The 12,210-nt window shown below is 43.2% G+C and overlaps 1 protein-coding gene across 4 annotated transcripts in view; it reads right to left on the reverse strand.

Annotated features, from left to right (window-relative positions):
- Positions 1–12,210, reverse strand: part of LOC309542672 (semaphorin-4D-like) — a 122,332-nt gene that overhangs the window by 14,815 nt on the left and 95,307 nt on the right. For all 4 annotated transcript variants that reach the window (XM_082241547.1, XM_082241544.1, XM_082241546.1 and 1 more), the window contains 6 exons: positions 10,228–10,373; positions 8,567–8,629; positions 6,517–6,615; positions 4,343–4,436; positions 3,327–3,440; positions 2,415–2,566 (listed from right to left, as the gene is read on the reverse strand). In XM_082241547.1, the coding sequence (XP_082097673.1) occupies positions 2,415–2,566; positions 3,327–3,440; positions 4,343–4,436; positions 6,517–6,615; positions 8,567–8,629; positions 10,228–10,373 (668 nt within the window). The remainder of the gene's footprint in view (positions 1–2,414; positions 2,567–3,326; positions 3,441–4,342; positions 4,437–6,516; positions 6,616–8,566; positions 8,630–10,227; positions 10,374–12,210) is intronic.

The raw sequence follows: 12,210 nt of genomic DNA on the forward strand, positions 1-12,210 counted from the left end.
ACTCATGTGTCAGCTGCTTCAGCTGCAAATCAGCAGAGAGACTCAGAGACGAACAGTAAAGTTGATTCTTTTTTTCCAAGAAAACATAATACAAACAGAGAAACCTATGGTGAGACTGTCCCTAGGTAAAGCAGTTGCCAGGACTGATGATCTGGGCCTCCCACTTCCCCCTAAGTCTGTTCCCCATCCAGCTGTTTTCCTGGCAGTCTTAAACTCTGTAAGGGGACGGGACTTCTTGCACTCTTTGTTCTGCTACATTCAGAAGTCTCTAAGCCCTTGGAGTCAAGGAGCTGAATACAGTAGGACTGGCAGGCTCCCGTGAATCTGTTCCAGCCTCAACCCCACACCTCTTCCTCCGCTGCCTTGTCCTACGTCTGCAGTGCTTTCTGCCTCTCCTTCCTATCTCTCACTCAAGCCTGTTGTTTGTTCAGCATCCAACCATTCTGCCCCCCACTCCAGCCTCTGACCTGTCTTCCATGTCCCACCACCACTCCTCTGGCTCTGAGCCTTCCTCCTCTGAGGTTCCCCTAGGGGGTGTGCTCCAGCTGCAGCCTCCCACCACTCCTCATTGTCCGGCCAGTCCCTGACAACATGTTACATTCATGGTCTGGAGACTGCTGCAGAAGCTATCCCTGTGAAGGAAGTGTCACTGTTCTGGGTTATAGGTAAAGGGACCCCTGACCATTAAGTCCAGTCGCAGACGACTCTGGGGTTGTGGCGCTCATCTCGCCAAGGGAGCCGGTGTACAGCTTCCGGGTCATGTGGCCAACATGACTAAACTGCTTCTGGCAAACCAGAGCAGCGCACGGAAACACTGTTTACCTTCCCACCAGAGTGGTACCTATTTATCTACTTGCACTTTGATGTGCTTTTGAACTGCTAGGTTGGCAGGAGCTGGGACCGAGCAACGGGAGCTCACCCCGTCACAGGGATTCGAACCACCAACCTTCTGATCGGCAAGCCCTAGGCTCTGTGGTTTAACCCACAGCGCCACCCGCCTTATGGGAGGAACGCCCAAATCTACCCAATGTCAGCATTACACCTCCCCAAAATAGAGCAAACGCCAGTTTGGAGATCAGCTAATGAGTGGGCTCCCTTCCACCAGTGGAAAGAGCCATGCTTACCAATCTAAAAAATGTAACCTTCATCCAGCAAAGAATGAATTTTAAGTGTGAGCCTCTTATGGGTGAAATATACATTAAGCATTAAAATACCAACTGTGCTCTCCCAACTTTTGCCATGTCTGCACTTTTCGAAAAAAGCAGATGTCCTAATATGAAATGCATTCGAGGTAAGCAAGGATTTTATTTTTCACCGAGGCGGTTTCAAAATAATGGTAGGCAATTTATTTTCCTTTGTAACAAAAAATGCACATATTTTCCTCCTCCAATCTATATATAGCTCCGCATATATCGTTAAGAATGAGAACCCAGTCACTTGACTGCAATACTGCCGGTTAAAAGCAATGACAGACAGTCAGCAGACAAGACGACCATCACAAACACGCCAAAGCTGATTTACTTCAAACTACTGAGATCTCATAAATCTTGCAAAGTGTATCAGGTTCTGTTGCTTAATTACATCCAATGAGTTTTTAAGCATCTGGTTTTAAAATGCAACCTCACTGCCCCTGGAGATATCTATCTATCTATCTATCTATCTATCTATCTATCTATGGCAGGCAGCATGCTCAGTAAATGTTTCTGGAAATTTTGCAAACGTTTTAAAAAATTTAACCTTGTTTCACATCAAGAGGTTTCCCCCCAAAGCCAGGCAGCTACTATTATGTTTAAAAGGCATGAGAACGACAGAATTAGGGCTGGTTGCAATCGTTTTCTTCCAGGCTATGGCAGCTAGCCACCTGTCACATCACAGTCAAGCAAGAAATTTTCTTGGTGTGAGAAAAATGTTGGCTTTGTCTGGTACCCTTTAGAAATGTGTCTGGCATAGCTCAGGCATCCGGCTTCCCTTGAAATTACGATGCCTAGAATTCAATCGACAGCTTATGAGTGATGCATGAAACGAGTGAAGCGGGAGAGTATAAAGAGTTCTTGGTCTCTCTTTTTTTAAAACTAAGAAAATTAATTTCCACCATCATCTAATAATGGGAACAACTCAGTTTCCCTTACTGACACAGAATCAACCAGTTTTTGAATGCAGAATGCAATCTTGAATCCTTTTTCTTCTTCTGAACTCTCTGAAGAGGATCCCACTGCCAGAGCAGCAAGAGGATCCCACTGCCAGAGCAGCAAGTCGTCTCTCTGTAAGTCTGGACCATCTGGAAATATAGACTGCACATCTGGACTAAAGTGATTGGGGGGGAAACTGCTAGCACACAAAACAGTAAGAATGTTGTTTCCTCTCACCCCAAAATTATTTGGAAACAATGGGGAAATGGTTTAACTCATTCTCACCTTACAAACTCTGGCTATCCTTGGAATCATCAGCTTGCCAAGAAATTCATATTCCACAGAAACCTCAGTGAAAAAGAAATACACTTTGTCGTCATCCTCATCGGCACTGTTTGGATCAGCTCTTATCACATCGGCAAAAATGAAATTTGGTTCTAGAGAAGTGAAATACAAAATTGCTTAATTTTAATAATTCCCCTACCTCTCAATATTTCCTGTTAATTACTCATTGTGGACATTTTATATACGCACACGGTAGCTGCTCCCTGGTCCAAATAGTATAAGATAACCTAGATCTTTACTGTAGCAAATATTTCAATTTCTATATTTCACAAACCCTTCAAGAAAATTTGTATTAAAAAAGAGCTATTTTTGAGATCAAGATCCAAGCACACTTTTAAACTGAGAAATCTGCTCTACAATTCCTTGAATTTTTGGTGCAAGTATTTATACAGCCACATAAACAACAAACACTGCTCTTATGGAATAATCCTTGAAGGAATCCTGTTAAGTTATTACAACTCAGCACTGACTTACAGGAAGAGGTTGTTAGTCCATATTGCACTGTCATTTCCGCCCCCCCAATCCCCTTTTAAGAGCATCTCAAAAGTCTCCTGATAATCGAAAATCAAATAAAGGATAAACCAAACCACAACATAGTTTCTTCAAGCTGCTTTAATGGATTTCATGAACTAAACCAAAGCTGTTTACAATTTTTATTATTTCAAGAGGCGTATAGTCTCCAACCCAGACAGAAAACTGAAACAATTGTGTATTTCTTGTGGAATGGCAGCAGAAAGAGATCTTTCTGGCTTTGGAAACGTACAAAGGGGGTACTATTTCGGTAAAGAGATTACTAGACAGTACATTTTAGGCACATTCCAACAAATGTTTATTTCCCCCTCCAGATCTTACCGTTAAGCCAAGGAATTGCATATTCCGTCCGTAAAGGATTTTGCAACGAGTTCCTTGAAATAATTGGTTCACTTCCCAGGAAGTTGTAAGACGTTCCAGAGTAAAGATCCCCATCTTTTCAGCAACAAAGGATTACATGGATTAAAAATATATAGTAGTATTTAGCAATATTTTTTCAAACTGAATGATGCCATAGGTAAAGGTAAAGGGACCCCTGACCATTAGGTCCAGTCATGGACGACTCTGGGGTTGTGGCGCTCATCTCGCTTTATTGGCCAAGGGAGCCGGCGTACAGCTTCCGGGTCATGTGGCCAACATGACTAAGCTGCTTCTGGCGAACCAGAGCAGCGCACGGAAACACTGTTTACCTTCCCACCAGAGTGGTACCTATTTATCTACTTGCACTTTGACATCCTTTCGAACTGCTAGGTTGGCAGGAACAGGGACTGAGCAACGGGAGCTCACCCCGTAGCGGGGATTCGAAACCACCAACCTTCTGATCGGTAAGTCCTAGGCTCTGTGGATTAGACCACAGTGCCACCTGCGTCCGCGCCTCCTATTACATCTTCCATCCCCTCCCAACCTCTCCCTCCTGCCTGACATCTGCTTGCAGAAGGCCTGCACTATATGGCTATATTCCCAGCTGCCAGGCTCCAACATACCTCTCCTCCCTCTCATTGACCTAAGTCAAATTACCTGTTGTGTACGGTCCCCATTGTACCATTATTAAGATTTAATTCAGAAATTACTCCACTGAATGGGCATTTAGTGCTGACCCAAATGACATTGGTTCAAACGGCTTTTAACCAAATTTGATAGTTTAAGAAGCGGAGGACACAATGGCTGACATCCAAAAGACTATGTGTCTGGTCATAATGGGAGGATGAGCTTTTAGCAAAATACTGGGGTAAATAGGAGCGGCTCAAGAAAAAGGAACTCAAAATATTAGTACTAAGCATAGGATCTTCAGTTCTTCCTATAACAAGATACAGAAACAGCAGGAGGTTTGTACTTACCAACCATAACTGATGTATAACTTTGTGCCGGATCAAATGGACACCTTCCTTTGCCATCATCGTTTCTACCCACAAGTTTAAATGATGTCAGGTTCTACAAAACAAATTAAAACCTCTTATTTACTTTCCAAATGGTATGCAAACAACCACAACTCAGCATATAGCTCTGAATGCTTCGAACCAACCCTTTCAGTAATTAGAGATACAAACTCATGCAACCACCGTTCAGCTCTTTTTTTACATTATAAAGCCAACCTGGTAGAATAACCGCAACTGTTACATGACATTTCCAGATTTCAGCTTATTACATTCAGGCCCATGACTTAAGCAACAGATGGGTGAAATTAAACCTTTAGATATGCTGAGGCAATTTACGGGCCTGGTTCAGTACACAATGATTTCTACACATCAAAACGAAGCCGAAAATAGTTGTGAGAATCAGTCCTCTGTCCCTTTGTTACGCATAAGAAGTAGGCACTTATAAAAGAAATGTGCAAAATATAATGCTTGTGATCCGGGGGCAGGGAGAGAGAGACTTAAGTCTTTAAAGTCTGTGGCAGTTCCAATGAGATGAAATTAAGGTTGTGCTTAATTAATGCTGGACTGTACATATTTTTAAACAAAATATCTATTTATCAGCGGCATGATATTGCTATATGAATGAATTAATAAAACCATAAAGCGCAAAGTGCCAAAGATTATGATTTGGTGACATAGGAAAAGTCTCTGTAACACAAAGTATTTGCCTTTAAAAAAAAAATTATAACCTGGTGCTGTTCCTTCTCCCATTGCACATACAGGCACATATGCGTGGAAGTTGTCCCCTGAAACATATGTGAGGATACCATGGGATTGTGGGGAATGACAAATGAGGACAAACGAGGAATGAAACAAATGAGGACTTTGGTGTGTTATCCTGGTGTGCTAATACATACAGAGGAGCCAGCAGGAGGGAAGGAAAACATGGAGGTAGAAAGACAACACAGTTTAGATAGCCAGACAGACACTAGGAAAAGAACAGAGAGGTCAAGCAAGCAGCAGAAATAAAGTAGATTATGTCATGAAGAGTGATTGCACTTGGACAATCTTCTCTTGGCTGATTAAGCAGTTTTATGCAAGACCCTTTCACCTGCAAATGCCTTTGTGCCTTCTATTGAGGTGTGCACCACAGAAACCAGGAAGTCACTAATCGGCCTAATTGTTTTCTGAAACTGTGTATTTAAATGTCAAAGGCTGCCCCGAGTGGTACATTTGCACAAGATGGGGAGAAATAAAATAAATAAAATAACCATAGTAATTTGTACAAATTGGGAAACTATGGTTACCAGCTATGATCTATTAAATCACAGTTTGAAGTTAGTTTGATATTGTTCCGAAGGTGGTGCCACAGTGTCCGAATTTGGATAAATGGGAAAGTTCCTGGTTTAATCATGAACAGATACGTGAAAGCACTACACATGGGGGAACACACTTGTGCCAAGATATGGGCTGGTTGAGTTGGATGGATATACCTATGAAGAATTCTTGAGTGCCAGAAATGTCTCCAAGAAAATGAAAATGAGAAAAAGCCAGTGTATAGGTGGCAGCTGAGAGTAGAATAAGATTTCCCTTGCCATAAAGCGCCAGTATACTATCCAAAACAGTAAAGAACTATTCTGATGGAAGATAAGCTTTTTAAAAGGATGAAATTGCATTAATGTAATTGGAAAGTGATTAATGTGTAAATAAGGAAGCTGGCTGTGGCGAGGCCAAGAAAGGACAAATTCTGGCAACGTTGCGGAAAAGATGATAGACAGACTTACAGATAAGGGAGACAAGAAAGGTCACAGTCTAACGTCAAAAATCCTGTTCTTGGGAACTAAGTAAGGTCCGAGTGAAAGGAGAACGATGGTAGAGTCAAGAGACATGGAAGGTAGACAGAGGTGGATTTTTAAACACAAGGAGGACTTCATTCTGAAGTATTCAAGATTATGTGGCTATGGCATAACCAGGAGCTGACAGAGACAAGACAGGCAGAGAAGGAAATCAGAGTATTTAGGGAGAGACACAAAAGGGATGTCAGTCACACAGGATAGTTTGAAAACTTATGTACATGTCTGTGTCCTTTCATCACCCAGCTCAGGAAAACTGCTTCCACAGTTGCCCCTAAAAGAAAATGCGCTCTTCCCGCTTACCAGATGATCACAGATGGGCTGAAACGCGTTAGTTCCACATACATAGAGTGAAGACTCATCCAGCTGTTGTAAGACACGGACGTAGTTAAGGCACTCTGTCTGTAAAAGAGAAAAGGAGGAGGAAAATACTGAGATTTCAGAAAGTGCAATGAGAATAAGAAACCCTGTAAGCGGCTTCAGACCTATACACACAAACAAGGTCAAGTCTTGGTTTTATTAGAAGAGATATCAACGATCCTCACAGCTGTGCATGCAACTCCTTTGCTCTTCTCTTGCACAAGTGAGCAAACCCAGGAAATATCCCATTAACTACAGTTTCCTGTTTCGTCTTGAACGGGAAACCGTGGTTGATGGCTTCGGAACAAGCCATTATAGTAAACCATGGTTTTAAGTTTCCTTAACATCCTGGCTTGTTCAGAAGCTGTTAACCATCGTTTCAGAGCTTTGGCAAAACAGAAAACCATGGTTAATGGAACACTTCTTGTTGTGTTTGCTAAAGGGGCTGTATGCAACAGGTTGCTCAAATTCTGGCTATGGACGTCTGAGAATGGCTGAAAGTTCACTCAAAACCCTGCTTGTTTTTCTCTAAAGCAGGAGTTCCCAAACTGGTTCATGGACCACCAGTGGGCCATGAACGTCATACAGTTGTTTAGAAGAGTGTTTGTAAAAATGCAATTTAAAACCATATAGCATCTAGCACAGGACATTAGAATTTCTACGAGAGGCAGAAAAATACGTAAGTGGTCCGTCAAGACCCTCAACCTTGGTCAAGTGGTCAGGGGTGGAGCAGAGTTCAGGAACCAATGATCTAAAGCAGGAATGTCCAACAGGTCGATCGCGATCTACTGGTAGATCCCCGCGAGGTTTTGGTAGATCGTGGTTGATCTCCTTAGCATCGCTAAAACTGACTCCTGCCTGCCGCCTCGCTCCTCCCTCCATTGTTATTTGATCTCTGGAAGGGAAGACGGATCTTTCTCTGTGCTCCTGTTTTCGTTCATAGCGATCTTTTTGTGAGTGACTTTACCCCTTTGTCCCTTGCCTTTATCCTCCCCCCAAAAGTTTTTATTTTAACCCCTAAAAAGGGGGGGCTTTTCTCCTCTGTAAAAACAGCTCAACAATTTATAGCAGCCCCCCTCGGGCTTTTCTCCTCCCCCCAAAAAGCTGAACAACTTTGAGCTGAAACCCCCCAAAACGGGGGTAGATCACTGCCAGTTTTTAATTCTGAAAGTAGATCGCAGTCTCTTGAGAGTTGGTCACCCCTGCTCTAAGGCATACATGTTCAGCTGGTGGACCATGATTGACAGGTAGATTGCCAGGGTGCTCCAGGTCAACTTTAGGATTTAAAAAAGGGATCGCCTGTGTTCCCCTGTTTGAGCATGCCTTGCCCTGGCCCCAGCACTCTGTCCCATCGCTGTGGAAGCTTGCCTTCCCTTATGCAGCTACTTTGTGGATGAAGGAGTGATAACTGCGGGTTGTTGTGTGACCAACTCTTGCCAATCCTTCCGAAAAGAAGCTCAACAAATCTTGCCAATCCTCCCCTGGTCTATGCTCCCAAGAAAGCTCGACAACTCTTGGCAATGGCAACGGGTAGATCACTGCTAGTTTTATTTTATTGCGAGTAGATCGCAGTCTCTAGAGAGTTGGACGTGCCTGATCTAAAGCAACAGCAACAAGGAGAAATGCTAAATAAGCTCATCCATCAATGAACTGCTGCTTCCCATCAAATATGTTGCAGCACAAAGCCAAGGCTGCTTGCAGTTATGGGAGAGGTTGACTCTTTTTCATACTTGGTACTGCTGCATTTGAAGAATGGAAGAAAGCAGCACTACCGTGCAGCAAACTATCAGCTCTACATTTTTTATCCTACATGCACACACAACCGTTCAGCATCATGACTTACAGGAACTAACACAGCAAAAGAGACATATTAACTCTGCTGAAGGTTTAATTAAAGGCGCATGGAAAATTAATTACTTCTGCAATACTACTAGAAAAAAAAACTTTCTTGAACTTTCTGCTGATAAAAAGACAAGCAACAAACTCTTTTCACCTGTTTGGATTTGCCCTTTTCTGCACATTTCGTCTTCTTGTCTTCTGTGACCTTCCAAAACACCTGGAGGAAAACAGAACCAGGGTAAGAACAAATCAAAGGACCTTTTCAGTGCTCCCACAAAGCGTAATTAATATTACGGCGTCCAAAGCCATCCTGGGGCAACTGCAAGCAGCTATACACCTCTTTTTTTAAAAAAATCTGCTCTCTTGGAAATGGGACTTTTCCAAACACACCTGCGGTACTGGAGCCGGAGAACTTTAAGCACATGTGTAAGATTACAGTAAATTACTTCAAATGATTCATTGTGCTTCCCATGAATTTGATTTGGGTAGGAACTGTTTACAATCTATAGTGGTGCCTTGGTTCTCAAACGCGTTGGTTCTCAAACACCTTTGTTTCCAAATGCCAAAAACCCGGAAGTAAGTCTTCTGGTTTTCTAACGTTTTTCGGAAGCCGAACATCTAGTGAGGCTGTCAGCTATTGTTTCTGGGGCCCCTACGACAATCAAAAGCAGTGCCTTGGTTTTCAAACATTTCAAACGGACTTCCAGAACACATTAAGTTTGGCACTTTTCTTTTTGCTATTTATTTTGTGTTTTTGAGGCTTTTTTGGTTAATTTGTTTTGGTGACTGTGTGGAACCCAGTTCAGCTACTGACTGATTGTGCGGCTGCAGAAATGGATAAAAGCCTCCCATCCAAACAGTGACTATCATCAGTGCAGGTATGAAAATATTTAATTTTAATTTTTACCATCTACAATACTGTCTTACAGTGGTACCTCCGGTTACATATGCTTCAGGTTACATATGCTTCAGGTTACAGACTCCGCTAACCCAGAAATAGTACCTCGGGTTAAGAACTTTGCTTTAGGATGAGAACAGAAATCAGGCAGCTGCAGCAGGAGGCCCCATGAGCTAAAGTGGTGTTTCAGGTTAAGAACTGTTTCAGGTTAAGAACGGACCTCCGGAACGAATTAAGTACTTAACCCGAGGTACCACTGTATTTATTTTATAGTATAGTACATAGATAATTGCTTTCATTTTATGGCTCAATGGTCTCGTTAGATAGTAAAATTCATGTTAAACTACTGTTTTAGAGGCTGTTTTTAAAAGTCTGGAATGGATTAATCCGTTGTGCATTACCTTCTATAGAAAAGCACCCATTTGGAACAACAGACTTCAAGAACGGATTAAGTTTGAGAGCCAAGGTACCACTGTATAGGGCAAATGACAACCACTCCCTTTCCATCCAGCCATTTCCCAAACTGAGAAAACAATATAAGCAACAGGAAAGCAATAAAATGAATTTGCATATTAAAGACTATGCAGCTGGGAAATGGCTGACAGGTTTCACCTGGTAAAAGCAGCTCTCTAGCTTTAAGCATGAAAGTAGCAAGGGGATTGCATTTTGAAACCCTACAACAGTGCATATTCAAATGTACTCCTATAGTTAACAGAGGAATAAATTATATTACTTTGAGCATGCGTGTTTAAATTAGTTAAATATTAATTAATTAGTAATTTTATTATTTATACCCCACTCACCTGGCTGGGTTTTCCCAGCCACTCTCAGCGCCTTCCAGCACATAATAAAACACAATTATGCTTGGGCTCGGGCTGCTGATCATGAATATTTAGTATACAAAACTGAATACTTACCTCTTGCTTTTTTCCAGTAATGTTCAATGCATTTAGCGCAAAGATGACTTCTCTAGCTCCTACGTACAAAACATCCTTATCTTCACTTAGCAACAAAGTTGAGTAGTTAAATATTTCGGGCTCTTGAAAATATACTAGATGAACTTCTGTTGAAATACAATTAAGGCAAACATTAATTCAAAATGCATTCATTTCAAGGCAAACTTTATTTACAATTGACTAAATAGTTGCTTGACTTCAAATCCTGGCCTAGATCCATTGATTTTGAGATCGTTAAGTAAAGTGGTACAACCTAATGACTGGGCATTAGTGGAATTGAAGGGAGAGAAAGCAATCCAAAAGCTTAAGCAAATGCAAATTTGCTGCCCTGGAGGCCAGGATTATACAGAGGGTCATTGGAAAGTTTAAAATGGGGTTCTTCCTGAGTGAGAAACAAGGAAAAAATTGAGGGGGCCCTATGGTCAAGTGATGTGCAGAAGCCACAGAATGATAATGGCTTTGATTAGGACCAACCTAAATGTCAAAATCTATGTAAGCTTTCCATATCTGTTCATCAGGCTGGAAGTTGATCAAAACTTGGGAGGAAGATGGAAGAAACACTGACCGCGTTGTCACCCAAATTCTACAATGTGAAGATGGAGGAAGGGAGATATGAAGGCGTAATTAATGATCTACATTAGGTGCCTAAGGGATTTCAGGATGTCTTGTGAGATGCTGGGGAGCTCAAAATGGCGGCCTTTTCCTTTTTTTGAAAATGTAACGTTGAGTAGACAGAAAGAATTGGCACGATGGGGTGGTGCTGTGGCCCCACTCTCCCTACAGAAATTTTGCTGCCGCTGACCAGGGTGGGACAGCAGCAAGGGAAGGGTTTGGTGGGTGCACAGCTGGCCTGCGATTGATGTATTGATATGTTGCTCAGGATCAGTATGAGGGGCAGACACGATGGCGGTGTATTGCAGGTGAAGCTGCCATCGCTCAACTCCCTCCAGAGGGTGCTGGTAGCAGAGGGACTCGGAAACAGCGGCCGTTTCACCAGCGATATACTGTTTAGTGAAGCCGCCATCCCACTCTGCCTTCAGCAAGGCGCCAATACAGCTTGTTCCTCCCTCTGCTTCTTTAAACTGTTCAGCGGAGGAGGGCATCGCTGCCCTCGCCTCAGCCAAGGTGTCTTGCAGAGTCCCCAACCCACCGCCAGCTCGTGTGAGCCAGCGGCGAGGTAGGGGCTCCAAGTGTATCCATCCCCCAGCTGAGGGAGCCCTGATACTTCTCCAGCTCATTTCCAAGACAGAGAAGCATGGGGCTTCCTCACTTGGGGGCAGGAGGCTTCGTGCTCCCCAGCTGAGAGGCCCTAATTCCTTCTCCTGCTCAGCTGGGGAGCGGGAGGGTGTTTCCTCACAGAGATGAAGCTGCCTTAGCGATCTCCCCCTGATGCCTTGCAAAGCTGTGCTAGGAAGCAGGGTTTTAAAAATTGTGATGTAGTAGTAGTAGTAGTAGTAAGAATAAGAATAAGAATAAGAATATATTATTTATACCCCGCCCGCCCATCTGGCTGGGTTTCCCCAGCCACTCTGGGTGGTTCCCAACAGAATATTAGGTAAAGGTAAAGGGACCCCTGACCGTTAGGTCCAGCTGCGGACAACTCTGGGCTTGCGGAGCTCATCTCGCTTTATTGGCCAAGGGAGCCGGCGTACAGCTTCTGGGTCATGTGGCCAGCATGACTAAGCCACTTCTGGCGAACCGGAGCAACGCACGGAAACGCCGTTTACCTTCCCGCCAGAGCAGTACCTATGTATCTACTTGCACTTTGAGGTGCTTCTGAACTGCTAGGTTGGCAGGAGCAGGGACCGAACAACGGGAACTCACTCCATCGTGGGGATTCGAACCGCCGACCTTCTGATCGGCAAGTCCTAGGCTCTGTGGTTTAAGCCACAGTGCCAACCGTGTCCAACAGAATATTAAGAACACAATAAAACATCAAACATT

This window comes from Podarcis vaucheri (genome assembly GCF_965113315.1).
Source record: "Podarcis vaucheri genome assembly, chromosome: 11".
NCBI classification, from domain to species: Eukaryota; Metazoa; Chordata; class Lepidosauria; order Squamata; family Lacertidae; genus Podarcis; species Podarcis vaucheri.